At 41.9% G+C, this 18,598-nt stretch overlaps 1 protein-coding gene across 1 annotated transcript in view; it reads left to right on the plus strand.

Annotated features, from left to right (window-relative positions):
- ASTN1 (astrotactin 1) overlaps positions 1–18,598 on the plus strand; it is a 182,590-nt gene that overhangs the window by 107,508 nt on the left and 56,484 nt on the right. Inside the window, exons 13-14 of the mRNA XM_070749042.1 lie at positions 177–281; positions 1,816–2,004. Coding sequence (XP_070605143.1) covers positions 177–281; positions 1,816–2,004 — 294 coding nt within the window. The remainder of the gene's footprint in view (positions 1–176; positions 282–1,815; positions 2,005–18,598) is intronic.

Below are 18,598 nucleotides of genomic sequence, written 5' to 3' on the forward strand. Positions count from 1 at the left end.
AGATTTTTCATTTGTAACCTAAAATAGCTCAGTGTGAGAAATGTACTTCCCTTGTAATTCAGTTGAATGGGAAAATCAGTTCAAATTCTATGTCAGATTTAGAATACCGTTACATTGCAAATGTTTTGTGCTGAGTGTCTTTACCTTTCTTATTTTGTCCATGGTTTCTTCCACAGGGATGGTGAATTTCAGTGAGATTTCTGGTTATCCTTTGCTACAACATTGGAAGGTTCGATCTGTCATGTACCATGTTCGTTTGAATCAAATGACCACCTCTCAGTGTAAGTTATGCCCACTACTTGGTGGGGTGGCTTTAGATTGGTCATAGATTGGTCAGCAGGAGTGGGGTGTAGGTGGGGGACAGCAGCCAAAAAGGCAGCCATTCTAACTTTCTATTCACCTTGGACCTCACTGTTTCCTTTAGTCAATCATGAACAATTTCATATGTAAGAGTTAGAAGGGAATAGATCTGTCTAGTTGTGTACCCAAAAGATCTGTTGGATGGCAATTTAGTGATCAGTGATGTAGTGATCCCACTTGATCTGGAGAATACTAATTTCATATATTCATAGTTGCACTCAGAACAATTTTCACATTAAAGTGTTTACTACAGTTTTATACTAGTATATACAAATATTATGACATTTTTATCCTAAGGTATGCATTTTGTGTACAACTTGCATTTCTTTCCATTGAAAATCATGCTGCACAATTCAAAGAATTGTAAAAACATAAAAATTGAGTACAGTAGAAGTCTGGAGAGTGCAAATGAGTTTGCTGAAAATGCAGACCAAATAAATTTTTAAGGCTCTTCATTCAGGGTTCTGTCACATTTGCCTTTTTGAATATTTTGTGCCATTTGACCTTCCTATGCATCTTAAAACATGTACTGTATTTTCCAGAGTATAAGACGCACCTTAGTTTTGGGGGAGGAAAATGGCGGGGAGAATCTACCTAGCAGGTATTCTGGCTAGTGTCCTTAGTCTAGTCAGCTTTAGCACCTTATTTTACCACCTGGTTAGGGCTGAAATTTTTTTCAGAGGGATTAGCGATGAAAACAAGCCTACAAAGTTATAGGGCTAGAAAAAAACTTCGGAGGAAGTAGCAATGAAAATATCCTGCAAGCCAGGAAGCACCTTGTTAGGGCTGAAAAAATCTTATTCAGAGGGAATAGCAATGAAAACAAGCCTGCAATCTGGGAAGAGTCTAGAAGATTGTTAGCACCTCATTAGGGCTGGGGGAAAAAACTTTGAAAAAACTACATTTGAAGTATAAGACGCATCAAAATTTTCAGCCTCTTTTAGGGGAGGAAAGGTGAGTCTTATACTCTGAAAAGTACACTAAATGAAATAAACCAAATGGGATGTCTACATCTTCTCTAGGAGTAGCTTGAAATATTTTCTTAGCAATTCTATATACAATGTTCCTTAGAAACATAACATTATTCAACCAAAGGTAGCAATTTAATTTTTGAGAACTGATGCTGTAACAAATTTTTGGTGAGCAATTCTTCACCCCACAAACAACCCAGAACTTGCTACTGAAATTAAACATTTTTATCAGGCTAAAACAAGGCAATTTACTTCTTTACACACTGAATTTTGTCCTGAAAATTTGAAAATAACCACTAAGAACAGTTAACCTCATTTTTACAGACTTCCAGGTACTGGGCAGAGCAAGGATTATTATAACCTGCTTGTGAGCTCCCAGAAGTATGTAAATGTGGTAGAAAAATATCTGTCTGTCTGTCTGCCTACCCTCTCTGCCTTTCTCTCTCTCTTAAGTCCTTGCTTGCTGTATTTCTGTTCTCTGCAGCATTTGGCAATGCCCTTCATTCTCTGGATGGAGCAACATCTCGGGGAGATTTTGTGGCTCTGCTGGATCATTTTGGCAACCACTATATACAGGAAGCTGTATATGGGTTTGAGGAATCCTGTTCTATCTGGTATCCCAACAAACAAGTACAGAAACAGCTCTGGCTGGAATATGAAGATATTAGCAAAGGTAAGCTTCATTTCTGCTATCTTCTTTACCCTGAGACACCAATAGGTTAGAGAAAGGCAGGTTATCAGTGGTGTGGAGAGGTGATAGTAAAGATTCTGTTGTGGCTGGGAAAATTCTGCACTTGGAACTATTTTCAAAAGGTTGGTTCATCTGCATCATAAACTTTGATTGCAGTGTTTGCATTTTAACAGCTCTCAGGGGTTGTAAAGGGGGATGAAAGGAAGAAGAACATTTGAAGGGCAGAAAGTGTTGGTCAAAGAAGAAAATTGTGCTGGATTGGAAATCTTACTTGAATCTGGATGTCAGAGCCAATATAATAAGCATCTGTTGTGTCCACTTGTTTTTCAAGAGTTGTATCAGCTACATCTCCATGGCAGGGAAGTACAGTTAGTGATTGTCATCTGGGATACTCTGCAGGCAATTAAGGGTGTTGTTGTTTAGATAATTTGTAACTTATTGTTTGTTCAAGACTGGGCCCCAGGGAAAAAGTTAGGGCATTGCTGTTACTGACCTCCATGTTATAGAACTTCATCCCTACTTGAGTTTCTTGACCTTGACCCTGATTGGTATTGGAATCAGCAATAAGTTTCATAAGTTTTTTTAATAAACTTTTATAAAGTTTCAATTTGCTTCAATGGGGATGGGAGAAACCCCCTGGTCACCATGGCAACTGGCCTAGGCAGTGATGGTGAACCTTTTTCGATTGGCATGCCAAAAAGAAGTGTGTGCATGTGCCCACACCCATTCTCCTCCCTTCATGCATGTGCATTGCCCCATGCTGCTCCTGCGCATACGCCTAGGCCTCACTAAAGACTGGGGTGGGTGAAACAGACAGTCCAGAAGTTTAGAAAAATGGACTTCCAGTTTTCTTGTTGTGCTGTTTTTTGCACTCCGGAGACTACAGGAAGCTTCCCTGGAGCCTCTGGACTTTGAAAAACAGCACAATGGGGAAACCGGAAGTCCATTTTCTGAACTTCTGATTTGCCCATTGGGCAGTATTTTGCATTCCAGCTTCCCTGAAGCTTCCAGAGGCGAAACAGTCTTCCTCAAGGCTGAAAATCAGCTGGCTAGTGTGCACATGTGTGCTGCAGCTGACATAAGGCAATGCCTCAGGTGCCCTCCAATATGGCTCCACATCCCACCTGTGGCACCCTTGCCAAAATTTCGCCATCACGGGCCTACAGTATCTACTTACATTTTCATCAAAGCTTTTCATTGTCAAATCATTATCTAGTTATGATGATTAATAGAAAGGAGATATTATTCATTGTGCTTGTGGTTGATATGTGGTGGGTTCAGGATTTGGGTGGTATGTCTTAGCAAGGAAATTTGGCAGCCCTTGATACCCTCGATTAAGATATCAGCTCTGGACTAAAAGATTAAGAGGTTTGAGCAGGAGGGGTATTTGATGGGTCTTTTTCCTCCAAGGTTGGTTTGTGGTCCCAGTCACAAACTGCTGGAAGAAGAGAGGTCTAGCCCAGGATCTCTACTTCAACTCTTCATTTCTCTTCTCTTTACTATTTAACATTTACATAACAGTGTTAGGAGCATCACTAGCTGGCAATACATGTGATACTCAGTTACATAATCTCTTCCCTCAGCTGACCAGGAATGCTACCAAGGTCCTATTCCAGCATCTAGGGATACCCTGAACCTTTTCTTCCTTTCCACATCCAGCTCAAGACTGTGCAGATTCTTAATCCAGATTTCTTTTGGAGAAAGCTTTGTGTTGCCAAAATTCTTCCTCACTGCCCCTACAGATATATATTTCATCATATGAACAGCTGGAAAGTTTTTGCACAAACTCATCTTGATGTGCCAGTTACATTTGTGTGTAGTTTTGGAGACACTGCTCATGGTCACTCATGCCTAAATTATTTCCCAGCTGCCCGTGAAACAGCCTACATTCAGTCTAGTCTCTCCCTATTATTTTTTTGTGAAAACATTATTTTTCATCTGAGCATAATTGAAGGTTCTGCTGCCCAAATACTGATACACCAGAGGCCTCTTGTTATGTTTATGTTAATACTTTTTTATTTTTTAATATTGGGTTCTTATTTATAAACTGTTTGTAATCCTGGGAAATGGAGCATCATTATATGATGAAATAATAAATAAATATACTAACTAATTGACCCATGGACTTCTCAGCATTCAAGATAACTATTTAAAAAGATAACTGTGCTAGAGAAACCTGGGCTAGTGTTGTGAGACATGAAATTTCCCATGCACAAGACAAAATTTGGATAGAGTCGAGGTGACAGAATGTGTTGCTGCTCCTTTGAAAGGAAGTTTGCAAGTCTAGTGATGGAGAGGCTGCTGCATTCTCTAAAGCTTGTTGTTATTTAAAAGCATTCTGTCCCATCATTCACCTGCAAATTAGTTATCATGTCCCTGATGCTCTTTCTCAGGGTACTGAGGGTGTCTTTTTAGTTAAGGACAAAGATTGGCAATTTATTCCCAATCAAGGACCAAACTTTCAGTAATTGTCTAGCCTGAGGTTTTTCAGGCGTTTTTATTGCAATACAGTATAGCAAAATAATTCTAAATTCACAAACTTGGGAATGGGTCTTGGCAAATACATTCTGGCAAGGCTGACTATTAAATAGACATCGATGGGATTGCAGTGGTTTTGGTATATGAAAGTTTTGTTCTTTAAAGTGGAAAACATGAGGCTCTGAGCGGTAATGCTTAGAGATCAAGGATAGTCTACAGCACCGAAAATCTTTTTCATATCCTGTTGTTTTCATACGGTTGTTCAATTTCCTTTTATTTGAGCATGGATTCAAGCATCATAAAAGATGCAGGCATGACACTGTGAGAACTTAGTTTACAGTGTTACACATGCAGGAACACAAATATACACCATACACATATGTAGGCACACTTTTTCAGTGCTGCAATACAGGCAGGGGTGGGCTGCTGCCCGGACGGAGTGGAACTCAGTGGTGTAGTGAAAATGGAGCTCCACCCTAGAGCACCCAATTTGCACTGAAAGACGTTGAAAGAAAATGCAGGGCGACCTACATAAGCCACGCCCACAGTGTGGTGGTAAAAAATTTGCTAGCCCTTCACACTGAATACAGGTAAATGGGAACATGTTTGCAATATCAACGTGTCCAGCTGTTTCAACAATGTGGTTCAAGAGGCTGACTTACCAATCAGAAAATTCATGATTAAAATCTCACCTAGTTCATTAATTTACCAGCTGTCCTTGGACTAAGCTAATCCTCAGTCCCCTCAACCTCCCACCCCCAAATAGGTTAATTAATTATAATAATGTGTACATCAAAATGGGGCAGATGGATATATGAAACAAGAAATATGTGCTCAGATATACATTTATATCTGAAGCCAGGGTTACTTTTTTCACATGAACAACTTACTAGGCGATTAGAGAAAATAAAAACTACAGGGAAGGAGGAAGGAAAGAAAGAAGCAAAGAAAGAAAGAAAGAAAGATGAATGTATTTATTTATTTATTAGTTCAATTTGTATGTTGCCCAAACCCCTAAGAACTCTGGGCAGCTTTGGGGATAACTAACAGGAATCTGAAGGGGATATATAGGAACTCTAAAGCCTTTAGATAAGTTAACCAAGGACATGTAGGTGTGGAATTGAATTAGTCCCAAGGACAATTAGATATCCATGGGAAGTCATATAACAGAGCATTATCCTTATGGAAATGGTCTGTGATAGGTTACTATAAAGAGCAAGAGATTTATGTGAATAAAATATAGAAGCTAATAGGCAAAATTAACTAGGACGTTCTCATGCATGAGCCCTTCGAAAGCTTCAAAAGGGGAGGGGAATAATCCAAGGGTTGTGCCTATTATGCAAAATAGAAACAAATATTAATTGTGAGAGTTCCTCACTTAGGTTAAAATCTTATTAAACCTATGAAGCATTTCATTTTATTCTTGGAATTTCCTTTCAAAAATTGTTTTGAGGACTTGATAAATTGACTGCTGGTTAACTGAAGAGGAAAAAAAGAGCAATTTTGCAATATAGCATGGATTTGATGAGTTATCCCTTTTTATGCCCTTTATTTCTGTAATTATGGATGTCATAACACAAATCTATGAATGGTTTTACTGGCTATAACTAACAAAGTGGTAGCATTGCCAAGAAAGATTTAATGGTTATTTATGCTAACAGACTGAACATGAGGCAACAGACATTATAATGGCAAAATGCCATTTTAAATTTATTAGCAGACGCATCATTTATCTTAAGACTCAGCTGGGCTCAGACTGGGCTCAGCTCAACATTGTTATATCTTTATTTGATTCGCTATAATAGAACTACAGGGGGGTAGCTAAAATTTTGGGGCTGCCCTCAGTTCTCATATCTTTATTTTGGCCTCAAGAATGTGCTATTCACCAGAAAAATCACAATGGTGTGAAATTGGTTGTCACCTCTTGCCAATCCCTATCATGCCTTTATTGTTTCTCTTACAAGCCACTGCAGTCAGCTGACATTACCCCAAGAGAAGGAGGTACAAGATGACAAAGGCTAACAGATTTTATATATCTTGAGGCTATCCTAGGACAGCATCAAAATGAGGGTGAAATGGCAGTTTAACACCAGTAGAAACAAGAAACTTGTTTCCCTCATGGGTTGGGAATTGGGATGAAATAATGTGTGTGTGTGTGTGTGTGTGTGTAACAGGACATGTTTTTGACTGCGGTTTGGAGAGTACATGAAGAAAGTCTGAGGGGGTTGAAGAAGGCAATTTTCCTCTAATTTTCTCAGAGACTCGGAGGTTATGAGGCCCCATGCCTACTCATTCTTCAATAACAAAACTGCACTGTTTGCCTTTAGGTGATTTCTTGATTGCACTTGATGGCCATATCTTCCTACTCCTTTCTGACCATTTCTCAACTCAATAATCTTTTGTATTAGAAGTGACAGACTTCGGGCTAGCAGGAGTTGCCCATTTTTATTACTAGAGTCCTTAAGTTCATTAACAGTCAATTGGAAAAGATGGATAGACCACAGACATGTCCAAAGATCAGGAAGACAGTATTTTTGCCAATTTGGCATTTTTATTAAATTTGCCATAAATTTAATAAGTTGTTGTCATTTGATACCATATGAGTCCTTTGGGATTGGGCGGCATAGAAGTCAAATTAGATAGATAGATAGGTAGGTAGGTAGGTAGGTGTTCTGCCGGCGTGTTTCAACCGCCCGTAATTACAGAGTAATTAGTCCAGGAAGACACACAACACACGATAAAAGGAAAACCCAAAAGTTTTTATAAACAGAAAAACAGAAACAGCTCCCTTTTTAAATGTCAAAGGGGGTTTCTGGTACACACAAGGCACAGGTTAAATGCAATCCAATTGCTCACCCAATAACTGAGAAATTGAGTCCAATTCTGAAGTCAAGAGAGTCCCCACACAATCTTGAACAGCACAAAAACCACGATCTTGACGAAACAATGAATCAGATAAACTGCCATGAGGCTAAAACACCAAGCTGCACTTTTATCTGTAGCACTAATTACAGCAGCCCCACCCAACCACAGGTGGCCTCATTTTCTCTTATAATAATCCTTCAGTTGTTGTCTCCTATGCATCATTCTACGCATGCATGGATGTGTCATTAATCCAGGGATTATACAGATGATTGATCTCCTCCTGGGCTGTCTGCCAAACTCCCCTCTTCCCTGTCACTCACGCTTCCTTGGTCAGAGGAGGCTTCGTCGGCAGATTCCATCAGGAGCAAAACAGGCCTGCGGCATGTGGATGTTTCCCCCATATCCACCTGCACATTCCTTGGGGCAGGAGCTGGGCAGAGCTAACTACAACAGTAGGTAGGTAGGTAGGTTGGTTGGCAGGCAGGCAGGCAGGCAGGCAGGCAGGCAGGCAGGCAGGCAGGCAGGCAGGCAGGCAGACAAACAAACAAATAAACAAATAAATAAATAAATAAATTGGATGCCTTTTTTCATCTGCATCCAGGAATTACAGTACTTCATAAAAACTATAGAGCTAAGAATTGCTATTTAGGCCATGAAATCCAGACCCCAAGTTGGTACCAAAATCTAGATTAAAACATCTAGGCTTCCTGCTTCTCAATTAAAGGTCTTATATTAATTCAGAAACCAGCTCCTGAATGATTTGTCTACAGATTGCATGCAGTCTCGTGTATTGGGGACCAGCGTGGCAGAGTGCTGGAGAGCCTTGTCTTCAATGTTTTGCTTCACTTGAGCAAAACAGTATCTCTTATCATCCAAAGAAGAAATTTATTATGGAAGTAACAGAAGCAGTCGATATTACCGTTCACTCTTTGTGGAAAGTGTGAAGTAGCATATTCTTGATAAATAGGTAAAACGAGAAAAGTTTGTCATTCTTGACTTTTCTTGACTTCCCTACCTGATTTTGCTCTGGCTTCACTATTTCAACTTTAGAAAGTTGGCAGCTTTTCAAGGCTTTGCATTGATTATTTAATTGATTTATGATAAATAATATGATTTTCCATCTAATAAGGATTTAGCATAAAAGACATGTTATACAGGTAGTTCTTGACTTATGACCATAACTGGGACCATAATTTATTTTACTAAGAAAGGTTGTTGTTAACTGAGTAATACCGAATTTTATACCCTTTTTTGCCACTGTTAAGTGAATCACTGTAGTTGTTCAGTGAATTATATGGTCATTAAGTCCATCTGACTTCTCCTACTGCCTTTGGGTATTAGAAGCAAGCTGGAAAGGTCACCGTAACTGAAATGTATTGAGACGCCAGACGAAGTGCTAAAACAGTGGTTCCCTTTATTCAGCTCTTTCCGCAAGTGACAATCAGCTGGGAACTCACCAGCCGGCAATGAGAAACTCGGCTCTATTTATACTCTTAAGGCTCGCGCCAAAAGAGCTGTCCTGCGTCTGAGCCAATCAGACGCCTCCTAGCATTTCCAATCTGCCTGGTAACAGCATTCACCTCAGGCAACTATTTACATGGCATATTAACATACTCAACACCCCTCCCTCCTTAGTCAAGTGCCAACTGTCCATCAATTGAGCCATGTGATGAAGTCCTCCAATCGAGTGGGTCTGCGCGAGGCTCGCTCAGAGCTGCGCAGATCAGTTGAGTCTGGAACTTCGTTGGTGGAGGTTGGCTCTCTGTCGGATCCGGAGCCTGGCTGGGCCCGAGTGGGGGCTCCGGCCTGCAGCGAAGTCCGGATGGGAGCTGAATCGACGTCGGAGGAGGATGATGGTGGCTCGTTGGTGTCGTGGGAGCGTTCCAGCCTCGGTGAGCCCAAATTTACATCCAACAAATCGGGTTGTACATAAGAGTCTGCTTTGGGGGAAGAGGTTACAATGGCGGTTTGCGTATTTTCAGAGTTAATCCGCCCTCTTAAATAATCAATGTGCCGTTTCCAAATACGGCCATCCTCTAATTGTATTAAATATGTTTTAGGCCCCTTTTGTTGTAGGACTTTCCCTTTTACCCATTGAACTCCCCCATCAAAATTTCGGGCAAATACATTCTGGCCTAGATACATGCTTCTTTCAGGTATTACAGACACTTCACCTTGACCCATGGTATTTAAATATCGAGGATGTAACCTGTCTAAAGGAGACCTTAGTTTTCGCCCCATTAAGACTTCTGCAGGGCTTTTATGGGTGGCAGCATTTGGAGTAATATGTTGCATTAACAGGAATTGGTCTAATTTACTTTGTATTTCCCCAGGGCCTGCTCTGCGCAGCGCCTCTTTCGCCACCCGCACATAACGTTCAGCCAACCCGTTAGCCCATGGGGAGTAAGGGGAGATTAGCGCATGCCTGACCCCTAGATTACTCAAAAACACCTCAAACTGTCGTGCGGTCAGTTGTGACCCATTATCTGAAACAAGGACATCAGGACACCCATGGGTTGCAAACAAATGATACAGAGCCTTTATAGTGGCACATGTTGTTATATTCTGCATAGCCACTATCTCTACCCACTTAGAAAAGGCATCCACGACAACCAGAAAAAACTGGGACCCGATGGGGCCAGCAAAGTCTATATGTATCCTGGACCAAGGCCCAGTGGGCTCTCCCCACTCTACGGGGGCAGTTCGAGGGGGATTGGGTCGTGACTCTTGACAGGGGTCACACCGAGCTACCCAATGTTCAATATCGAGATCTAGGCCCGGCCACCACAGGTACCCCCTTGCCAAACCCTTCATTCGGACAATGCCTGGGTGTCCCACATGCAACATAGTCAATACCTTTTTCCTAAGTGTAGTTGGAATGACCACTCGATCCCCCCATAGTACACATCCTTTCATGTATGACAATTCTAGTCGCTTTGTCTTAAAGTCTGCCAGTCCCCCCTCCTCTGGTCCCCCAAGCCAACCCCTGTGTATACAATTAATCACTGTTTGAAGAATGGGATCTGACTTAGTATGCTCGGCCACTTCCCTGGCTGAAGTTAGGGGGGTTTCTTCTATTTCTAACAGTAGTACCTCATCCGAAGGAACTGGTTCTTCCCCTCTTTGTGCCAAAGGGCACCTGCTTAGTCCATCAGCGTGGCTTATGGACTTCCCTCCCTTATGTATTAAGGTATACTGATAACTGGAGAGGAAGAGAGCCCATCTAATCAGTCTAGGGGACATGAACGGAGGGGTAGGTTTATCTGAAGGCAACAGTCCCAAAAGGGGTTTGTGGTCTGTTATTAATTCAAACCTCCTTCCAAATAAGTAATTATGAAATTTCTTAATGCAAGCTATTAAAGCCAGGGCCTCTTTATCCAACTGGCTATAATTCCGTTCCGCAGGGGTCAGCGTTCTGGAGAAAAAGGCTATAGGTGCCTCAGTGTTGTCTGGCATTACGTGGGCCAGTACTCCGCCCACCCCATAAGCCGAAGCATCGCATGTAAGCCTTATGGGCAAGATTGAACTGTACTGAACCACCACACTATTAGAAGTCAATAAGGTCTTTATTAGAGAAAATGCTTGGCGTTCAGGTCTGCCCCAGGTCCAGGGAATTCCCTTCTGAAGGAGTCGGTGGAGGGGTTCTGCGACCGTTGCCTTCTGTCTCAAAAAAATAGAATAAAAATTCAGAAGACCTAAAAAAGCTTGTAGTTCAGTCTTATTGGTTGGTTCAGGTGCTTCGGTAATTGCTTTTAATTTATCAGTTGTGGGGTGGATGCCCTGACTATCTATTCTATATCCTAGAAATTCAATGCTAGTGGTGCCCCATACACACTTGTCTGCTTTTACTCTGAGGCCCTTGGATTGGAGTCGTTGTAGGACAGCCCTGATTCTCTGGTTCAATTGGGGAATGGTTTTAGCCGAAATTAGTATATCATCGAAGTAGGGTATGGTTCCTTCCAGCCCCGTTAACACTCGCTCCATTAAGCTCTGAAAAATCCCAGGGGCTATGCTTACCCCGAATTGCAATCTTGTGCATCGGAAAGCACCTCTGTGCGTGACAATTGTCTGAGCCAAAGAGGTAGGCTCATCGACCGGAAGCTGCAGGTATGCCTGAGCAAGATCGATCTTTGCAAAGACTTTTCCCTCTCCTAGGGAGTGTAGGAGGTGCTGAACTACTGGTATGGGATAGGGGTGATGCTGAAGGGCTTTATTAATAGTAGACTTGTAGTCTGCACAGACTCTTAGCGAACCGTCCGGTTTCAATGGTGTGACAATTGGAGTCTCCCAGGGCCCTTGCTCTACAGGAACTAGGATTCCTTGAGCAATAAGTTGATCTAACTGATGGTCTAGTTTAGGCAGTAAAGGTAAAGGAACCCTTCGTGGTTTCAGGCGAATGGGCGGAATCTTTGGGTCTATGGAGAAAGAGATAGGGTCCCCCTTATAAGTTCCCAAAGTGGGGCTGAATACTTCAGGAAACTCATGTACAAAATCTGGGGTATCAGAGGGGGACTGTACTAAACAGATGCCAGAGATCTCAATACCTAAGGGGGCCATCCAGGTTAACCCAAGGAGGGAATGCCTTGCCCCATCCACTATTACCAAAGGTAGGGAACATTTAACAGATTTGAACTGTACAGGAATATCAATTTTACCCAATACAGGGATTACATGTCCCTGGAAATCCCTTATAATCAAAGCAGTTTGAGTTAACTTAGACTTACAGACATGTGGCATATACATTTTAAATTTGTCCCAAGGCATAATAGAGTGCCTAGACCCGGTGTCCAGTTCTAAATCACAAGGCTTGCCATTTAAAAGTAGAGAAATAATGATTTTGGTGCCTTGCGTTGAATTTGCGCAATTTACGTAAGTTTGACAGTTACCTCTGTTGTAGTCGCGGTTAGCGGCTGAGTTGTTTTTCCGGGTAAAAGATCTTGGAGGCCGGTTTTCACGGGCCTGTGGAGCCTGGTAGGAGAAACGCTGTTGGCGCGGAGCGGAAAAGGTTTCTTCTGGCTGGGGAGCCCGGCAGGCCTCAGCGATGTGACCGCGCCGATTGCAGCGGCGACAGATGGCTTCCCGAAACGGGCAGCGAAGTCGCGGATGATTTCCCCGGCAACCTGGGCATGGAGCTTGTGTGCGAGGGTATCTCGGTTGTCGTGAGGGGTCGCTGGGAAGCAGGAGGCAGGAATCGTCGGTGGCGGCTGGAGGGCTGAGGTCGTCGGCTGGATCAGCTGTGGAGGAGATCTTAGAGACGGTTTCTTTGTTGACGTGGCTTTGGAGGTCTTTGGCAGCCGCTTCGGCGACCTCGGCTGTCTGGGCAAGCTTGATGACGGTTTGCAAGGTAGGTTCGTCCTCGGTGAGGAGTTTGCCGCGTACGGTGGCGTTTTTCATGCCGAATATGATCGCGTCTGTTAGTCGAGCTTCTGGGCTGTCAAAACGGCATTTTGACAGTACGGTTCGGAGTCTTGTGGCGAATTGATTAATAGACTCAGCTTCCCGTTGGGCCATCCTGGAGAACTGATGGCGGTATACCACAGCTGGCTTCGTGGGTTTGAAATGACCCGCAAGCTTGGATTGTAAGTCTGGCCACGGCACGTTCTTGGCAGGAAGCGGATCGGTGAGCGTTTGAACCAAGTCGAAGATCTCGGGGCCGCAGTAGTTAAGGAAGATGGCTCGCTTCCTGTCGTCTTCGGCGGTCCCCATTCCGGCGGCTTCCAGGAAGATTTTGAAGCGGGTCATGTAGGCTTCCCAAGACGCTTTTTCGGGGTCGAAGTAGTCGGGTGCTCGGCCGATCTGCGAAGGATTCATCTTGCTTGTAGGTTCTCTCCGGTTCTCGTCGCCAGTGAAATGTATTGAGACGCCAGACGAAGTGCTAAAACAGTGGTTCCCTTTATTCAGCTCTTTCCGCAAGTGACAATCAGCTGGGAACTCACCAGCCGGCAATGAGAAACTCGGCTCTATTTATACTCTTAAGGCTCGCGCCAAAAGAGCTGTCCTGCGTCTGAGCCAATCAGACGCCTCCTAGCATTTCCAATCTGCCTGGTAACAGCATTCACCTCAGGCAACTATTTACATGGCATATTAACATACTCAACAGTAACCATCATAAATATATGCCTGTTGTCAAGTGCCCAAATTTTGATCATGCGATTGTGGGGATGCTACGAGAGTTGTAAGTGTGAGGGTGGCTATAAGACACTTTTAAAATGCCTTTGTAACTTTGAATGGTTGCTAAACTGGTGCTTGGTGCACCAGTTGCGGCCCTATCTGGACCAGGAGTCACTGCTCACAGTCACTCATGCCCTCATCACCTCAAGGTTCGACTACTGTAATGCTCTCTACATGGGGCTACCTCTGAAGAGTGTTCGGAAACTTCAGATCGGGCAGAATGCAGCTGCGAGAGCAATCATGGGCTTCTCTAGGTATGCCCATGTTACACCAACACTCCGCAGTCTGCATTGGTTGCCGATCAGTTTCTGGTCACAATTCAAAGTGTTGGTTATGACCTATAAAGCCCTTCATGGCATCGGACCAGAATATCTCCGAGACCATCTTCTGCCGCACAAATCCCAGCGACCGGTTAGGTCCCACAGAGTTGGCAGGACCCAGGGGAAGAGCCTTCTCTGTGGCAGCCCCGACCCTCTGGAATCAACTCCCCCCGGAGATTAGGATTGCCCCCACCCTCCTTGCCTTTCTCAAACTCCTTAAAACACATCTCTGTCATCAGGCATGGGGAAATTGATTCCCCTGGACTGTTCCGTTTTATGCATGGTTTGTATGAGATGTATGATTGCTTTTATATTAAGGGTTTTAAATTCTTTTAACTATTGGATTTGTACTATTTTTATTGTTGTGAGTTGCCCCGAGTCTTTGGAGAGGGGTGGCGTACAAATCTAATAAATAATAATAATAGAAATGATGATGATGATGATGATGATGATGATGATGATGATAATAATAATAATAATAATAATAATAATAATAATAATAATAATAATAATAAACAAATGGTGGTGGGTTAAAAACTAGTGGTATTTCCTGGAGGAAGAAGGGATTATTTTGTGCTAAGGAAGTTTTCTTTTTAAAGAGAATGCTTAATTCTTTTTCCTGCCAACTATTTTTCCTTTGAAATTTCCCTCCTCCTTTTACAATCACCCACTTTGATAGTATTCTAAACCTAGATTTAACTTACAATATAAATTCGAAACTCTAAGTACAGCATAGATATGGCTGAGAGCCAGTTCCGGGGAGTGCTATTGTCTAGGGAGAAATTAAACAGTGCCTGCCCAGTAATGAATCATAGGAGCGTAGGGACCTTGGACTGATCAATGCATATGGTTGCAATTGGCCTAACCACAATTTTACTTTAGAAGCTTTACTTCAATATTAACTGTGATGGGCTTGATATGATTTAAAAATTATCTTTTATACCGGCTCACCCATTCTGCTGACATGTATCAAGCACCTTCTAAAACACAGTGTCCCTTTCCCTTTTTAAAAAAAAAAAAAAATATTTCAGGCAACATTATTCGCAACCTCTTTATTTCTTTAGATCTTGAGTTTCTTTCTTGCACCAAGTTTCCCATTTCACTTCTCTTCAGTCCTGTCACCTGCCACATTTTCTGCTCTGCTTTTTTTCTTTATTGTTCCCCTTAGTGCATGTCAGGAGCTTGGTATCGATTGAAAAATTGCAAGAGATAAACCATTCTCGATCACTGTTTCTTTCTCTCCTGAGCCTGCTAAGCAGCAATTCAAAGGCAGCCAGACGTGGTCCATTTCTAGCACAATGGGAAGGTTAAGAAATGTCCTATATCTTTATAGGCCCACTCTTTGCTCTCCCCCCGCCCCCCCCGCCCCCCGTAACAGAGGTGTTTTCTTTGATCAATTACTGGTATTAGCTTATCATCTGAAAAGCAGACATGAGCATTAGATGGTGGATTGGGAAGTATTTTGACAAGGGGGGAAAAGATTAGGGGGGGAAAGCAATGGGACAATAGTCAGAAGCTTGTCAGGGGAACATCCAACCTGGAAATAAGGAATAATTTATGATTAATCAATGCAACAGCTTGCTGGAGGATTTCAAGAAAAGATTGGACATCCATTTTTCTCAGGTGATTCAAGAACTCCACCCTTGGGTAGGGAATTTAACTAGAAGACCTCCAAGATCCCTTGCAGCCCTATGATTTCAGGATCAAAATAATTTTTACAGGATAAAAATAATTTTGGCTGTTTGTAGAATCTGTTTGTAGAATCACCCTCCTAGCCTTTCGTAAGCTCCTTAAAACCCACCTCTGTCGTCAGGCATGGGGGAATTGACATGTTCCTTCCCCCTAGGCTTATAAAATTTGTGTATGGTATGCTAGTGTGTATGATTGGTTTTTAACTTGTGGTGTTCTTAAAATTAATTTAATATTGGATTTGTCTTGTATTGCTGTTGCTGTGAGCCGCCCCGAGTCTGCGGAGAGGGGCGGCATGCAAATCTGATTAAACTAAACTAAACTAAACTAAGGAAGATAATTTTGACAGAGATATGCAAGAATCAGAATCTAGGCAGAAACATTACTTATGTCGTGTGAAACAAGACAATATTAAGTGACTCAGGCTGGGACATCCCTGATTCACCGAGGTGTAAAAAAGGAGGAGAGAGGTATAGCACAATCAGACTTGCAGTATTCTATTATTAGAGTTTCTGTCAATAAAACGTCATTCTAGTCCTCTTGTGGAGTTAATTTTCAGTCCTTCTGTTCTTTCCTAATGGAGTTGATGTCTAGTCTAATGAAAAGAAGAATTAGGGATTACATGATAGCAGTTTTCCAATATTTGAGGGGCAGCCACAAAGAAGGGGGTGTCATCTATTTTCCAAAGAAGCAGAAGGCAAGACAAGAAACACAGCAAGAATAATTAACCAGTGGAATAGCTTGCCTTCCAAAGTTGTGGGAACACAATTACTAGAGGCTTTGAAGAATAAACTGGATAACCACGTGCCTGGAATTGTACAGGGTCTCCTGCTTAAGCAGGGGATTGGACTAGAAGACCTCCAAGGTCCCTTCCAATTTTGTTATTCTGTTATTCAGATATTATAGAAACATAGAAACATAGAAGACTGACGGCAGAAAAAGACCTCATGGTCCATCTAGTCTGCCCTTATACTATTTCCTGTGTTTTATCTTAAGATGGATATATATTTATCCTAGGCATGTTTAAATTCAGTTACTGTGGATTTACCAACCACGTCTGCTGGAAGTTTGTTCCAAGGATCTACTACTATCTGAAATGTGATTAAAAATGTACGATCTGACTTTCTGGTATTATTAGGTAATTCCAGTTTCTGCTTCTGTTTTTTATTTAATGGTTCTGTCTTTGAAAGTGCCTTAAATGTTTTTTATTTAATGGTTCTGTCTTTGAAAGTGCCTTAAATGTTTTTTATTTAATGGTTCTGTCTTTGAAAGTGCCTTAAATGTGTCATTGATTGCATTAATGTTAATAAATATAATCATAGTCAGACAGAAATCTCTTGGTGGATTATCGGTTGTTGTAACAAAAACATAGTGGTAATCTGTTGTGGTTTTTTAAAATCCATTGTTAGTTCTGGAGAAACAAATAGTCTGAGTAGCTGAGGATATATGCATCAGGTTGTCTGATAAAACCAACTATAATCCTATCTTGACAAGGTTAGGCCATTGTCAGGTATAAATATCCTGGTAGCCTCTTGATTGGTTCCATATGACACTGTGTTAACATCATCTTCAAGATAAAGCTGTAAGGCTATTCATCTTGATTGATCTGATTAATTAACACAAATGCTTACATAAGTACTTTATATATTGTACTAACTATAGATTCATTACTACACCATTGAAAATGTTGGTTCTGATGTAATATCTGGATGGCCGGAAGTCAGACTATATAAAGAAATCTTTTTTTCTTCTCTCTCTATTGTCCTAGTGATTGAACTCTGAATGTTCTTTCCAAATAAAGTTAAGTAGACTTATAAGGATTTCTCTATGAGGGCCCTGCTAGTGGAACACCTTCCCCTGGGAAAGCTCGTGACTGATGTCTATGTTGCAGTTTTTCTAGTACTAAAATATAAGTGTTCTATGACTGCTAGATAGTTCCTAGGATTAGGTTCCTAAAGTCCCAAAGCCAGGGAAAGTGAGAAAAATTTCTCACTTCTCATCATCCTGTTTCCATTGTCCGAAAGCTGATTCATGATCTACCCTTGATAGTTGGAATAGGAATAGAGGTATAAGGCAAAGAGTTAACTCTTTCTGCACCTTACTGACTGATTCTAGATATTTGGCAATCCAGATATGGCAGCCCTAATAGGGAGTCGTGCAAAAGCATTCCTGTAAAAAGATTAATCTTTCTGTAATTTTCTAAGCCCTTGTGTAAGTCATGAGCTGCAAAGAAATAAATTAATCAGAAAAAACAAACATATACCCAAATATCTTTTGTCCACCCCTAACTTTGAAGCACATCCTGTCAGCCAGATGGGAAGGCACTCTGATGAGGATGGGTGCTGGGCAGGATTCCTAGACTCTTCATTTGCTTGTTTGCCATCACCCCAAACATCTGGGTCTTCTCATTGACTACTGGCATTATGCAAACATTTAGAATTCTCCTGTGCGTAGCCGTTCCAGCTGGCATGGATGGAGGAGGAGCAACTTGGGGCAGAATGAGAGTCTAGTGAGCCTACAGGGGACCGTTTGTTCTGGAAATTGCAGAATTAATGTCATCGAGCAACCTGTGTCTTATTGTGTGAGTTTCATCACCAGGATCACAAGGGGAAAAAACATTTCGGATGGAAATCCTCTGTTAAATCCAAATATGCCAAAAGAGAAGAAAGGGGAGGAGTGGAAAAGCCTGCAGCTCTTCCTACTTTATCCTACAAAATGTCCCACTTGAAAGCAAAGCCTTATTGATGGTATTATCAGTCAGCTTTATAGCCCTTTAATTCACTTCAGTTGGACTTGTTTATGGGTTGGACAATTTCAAAATGAAAACAAGTTGAAAAAGTAGTTTCTACTTAATGAGAGCCTCTAGATCTCGTCTATTTCATGGCTGAGCATATAAACCAATGTATGGCTGTTTTCTAAAGTAGCCCAAGGCAGCACCTAGTTCATAGTTTTTTGCAAACACATCTTCCTCTTGAAAATGACTTGGAGGGAATAGAGTGCTGGCTTTGACTGTTAATCACTCTGGTTGGTGTTGATGCGTATTTGAGGTTATA

The sequence above is a fragment of the Erythrolamprus reginae genome, chromosome 3, assembly GCF_031021105.1.
Source record: "Erythrolamprus reginae isolate rEryReg1 chromosome 3, rEryReg1.hap1, whole genome shotgun sequence".
Classification (NCBI taxonomy): domain Eukaryota; kingdom Metazoa; phylum Chordata; class Lepidosauria; order Squamata; family Dipsadidae; genus Erythrolamprus; species Erythrolamprus reginae.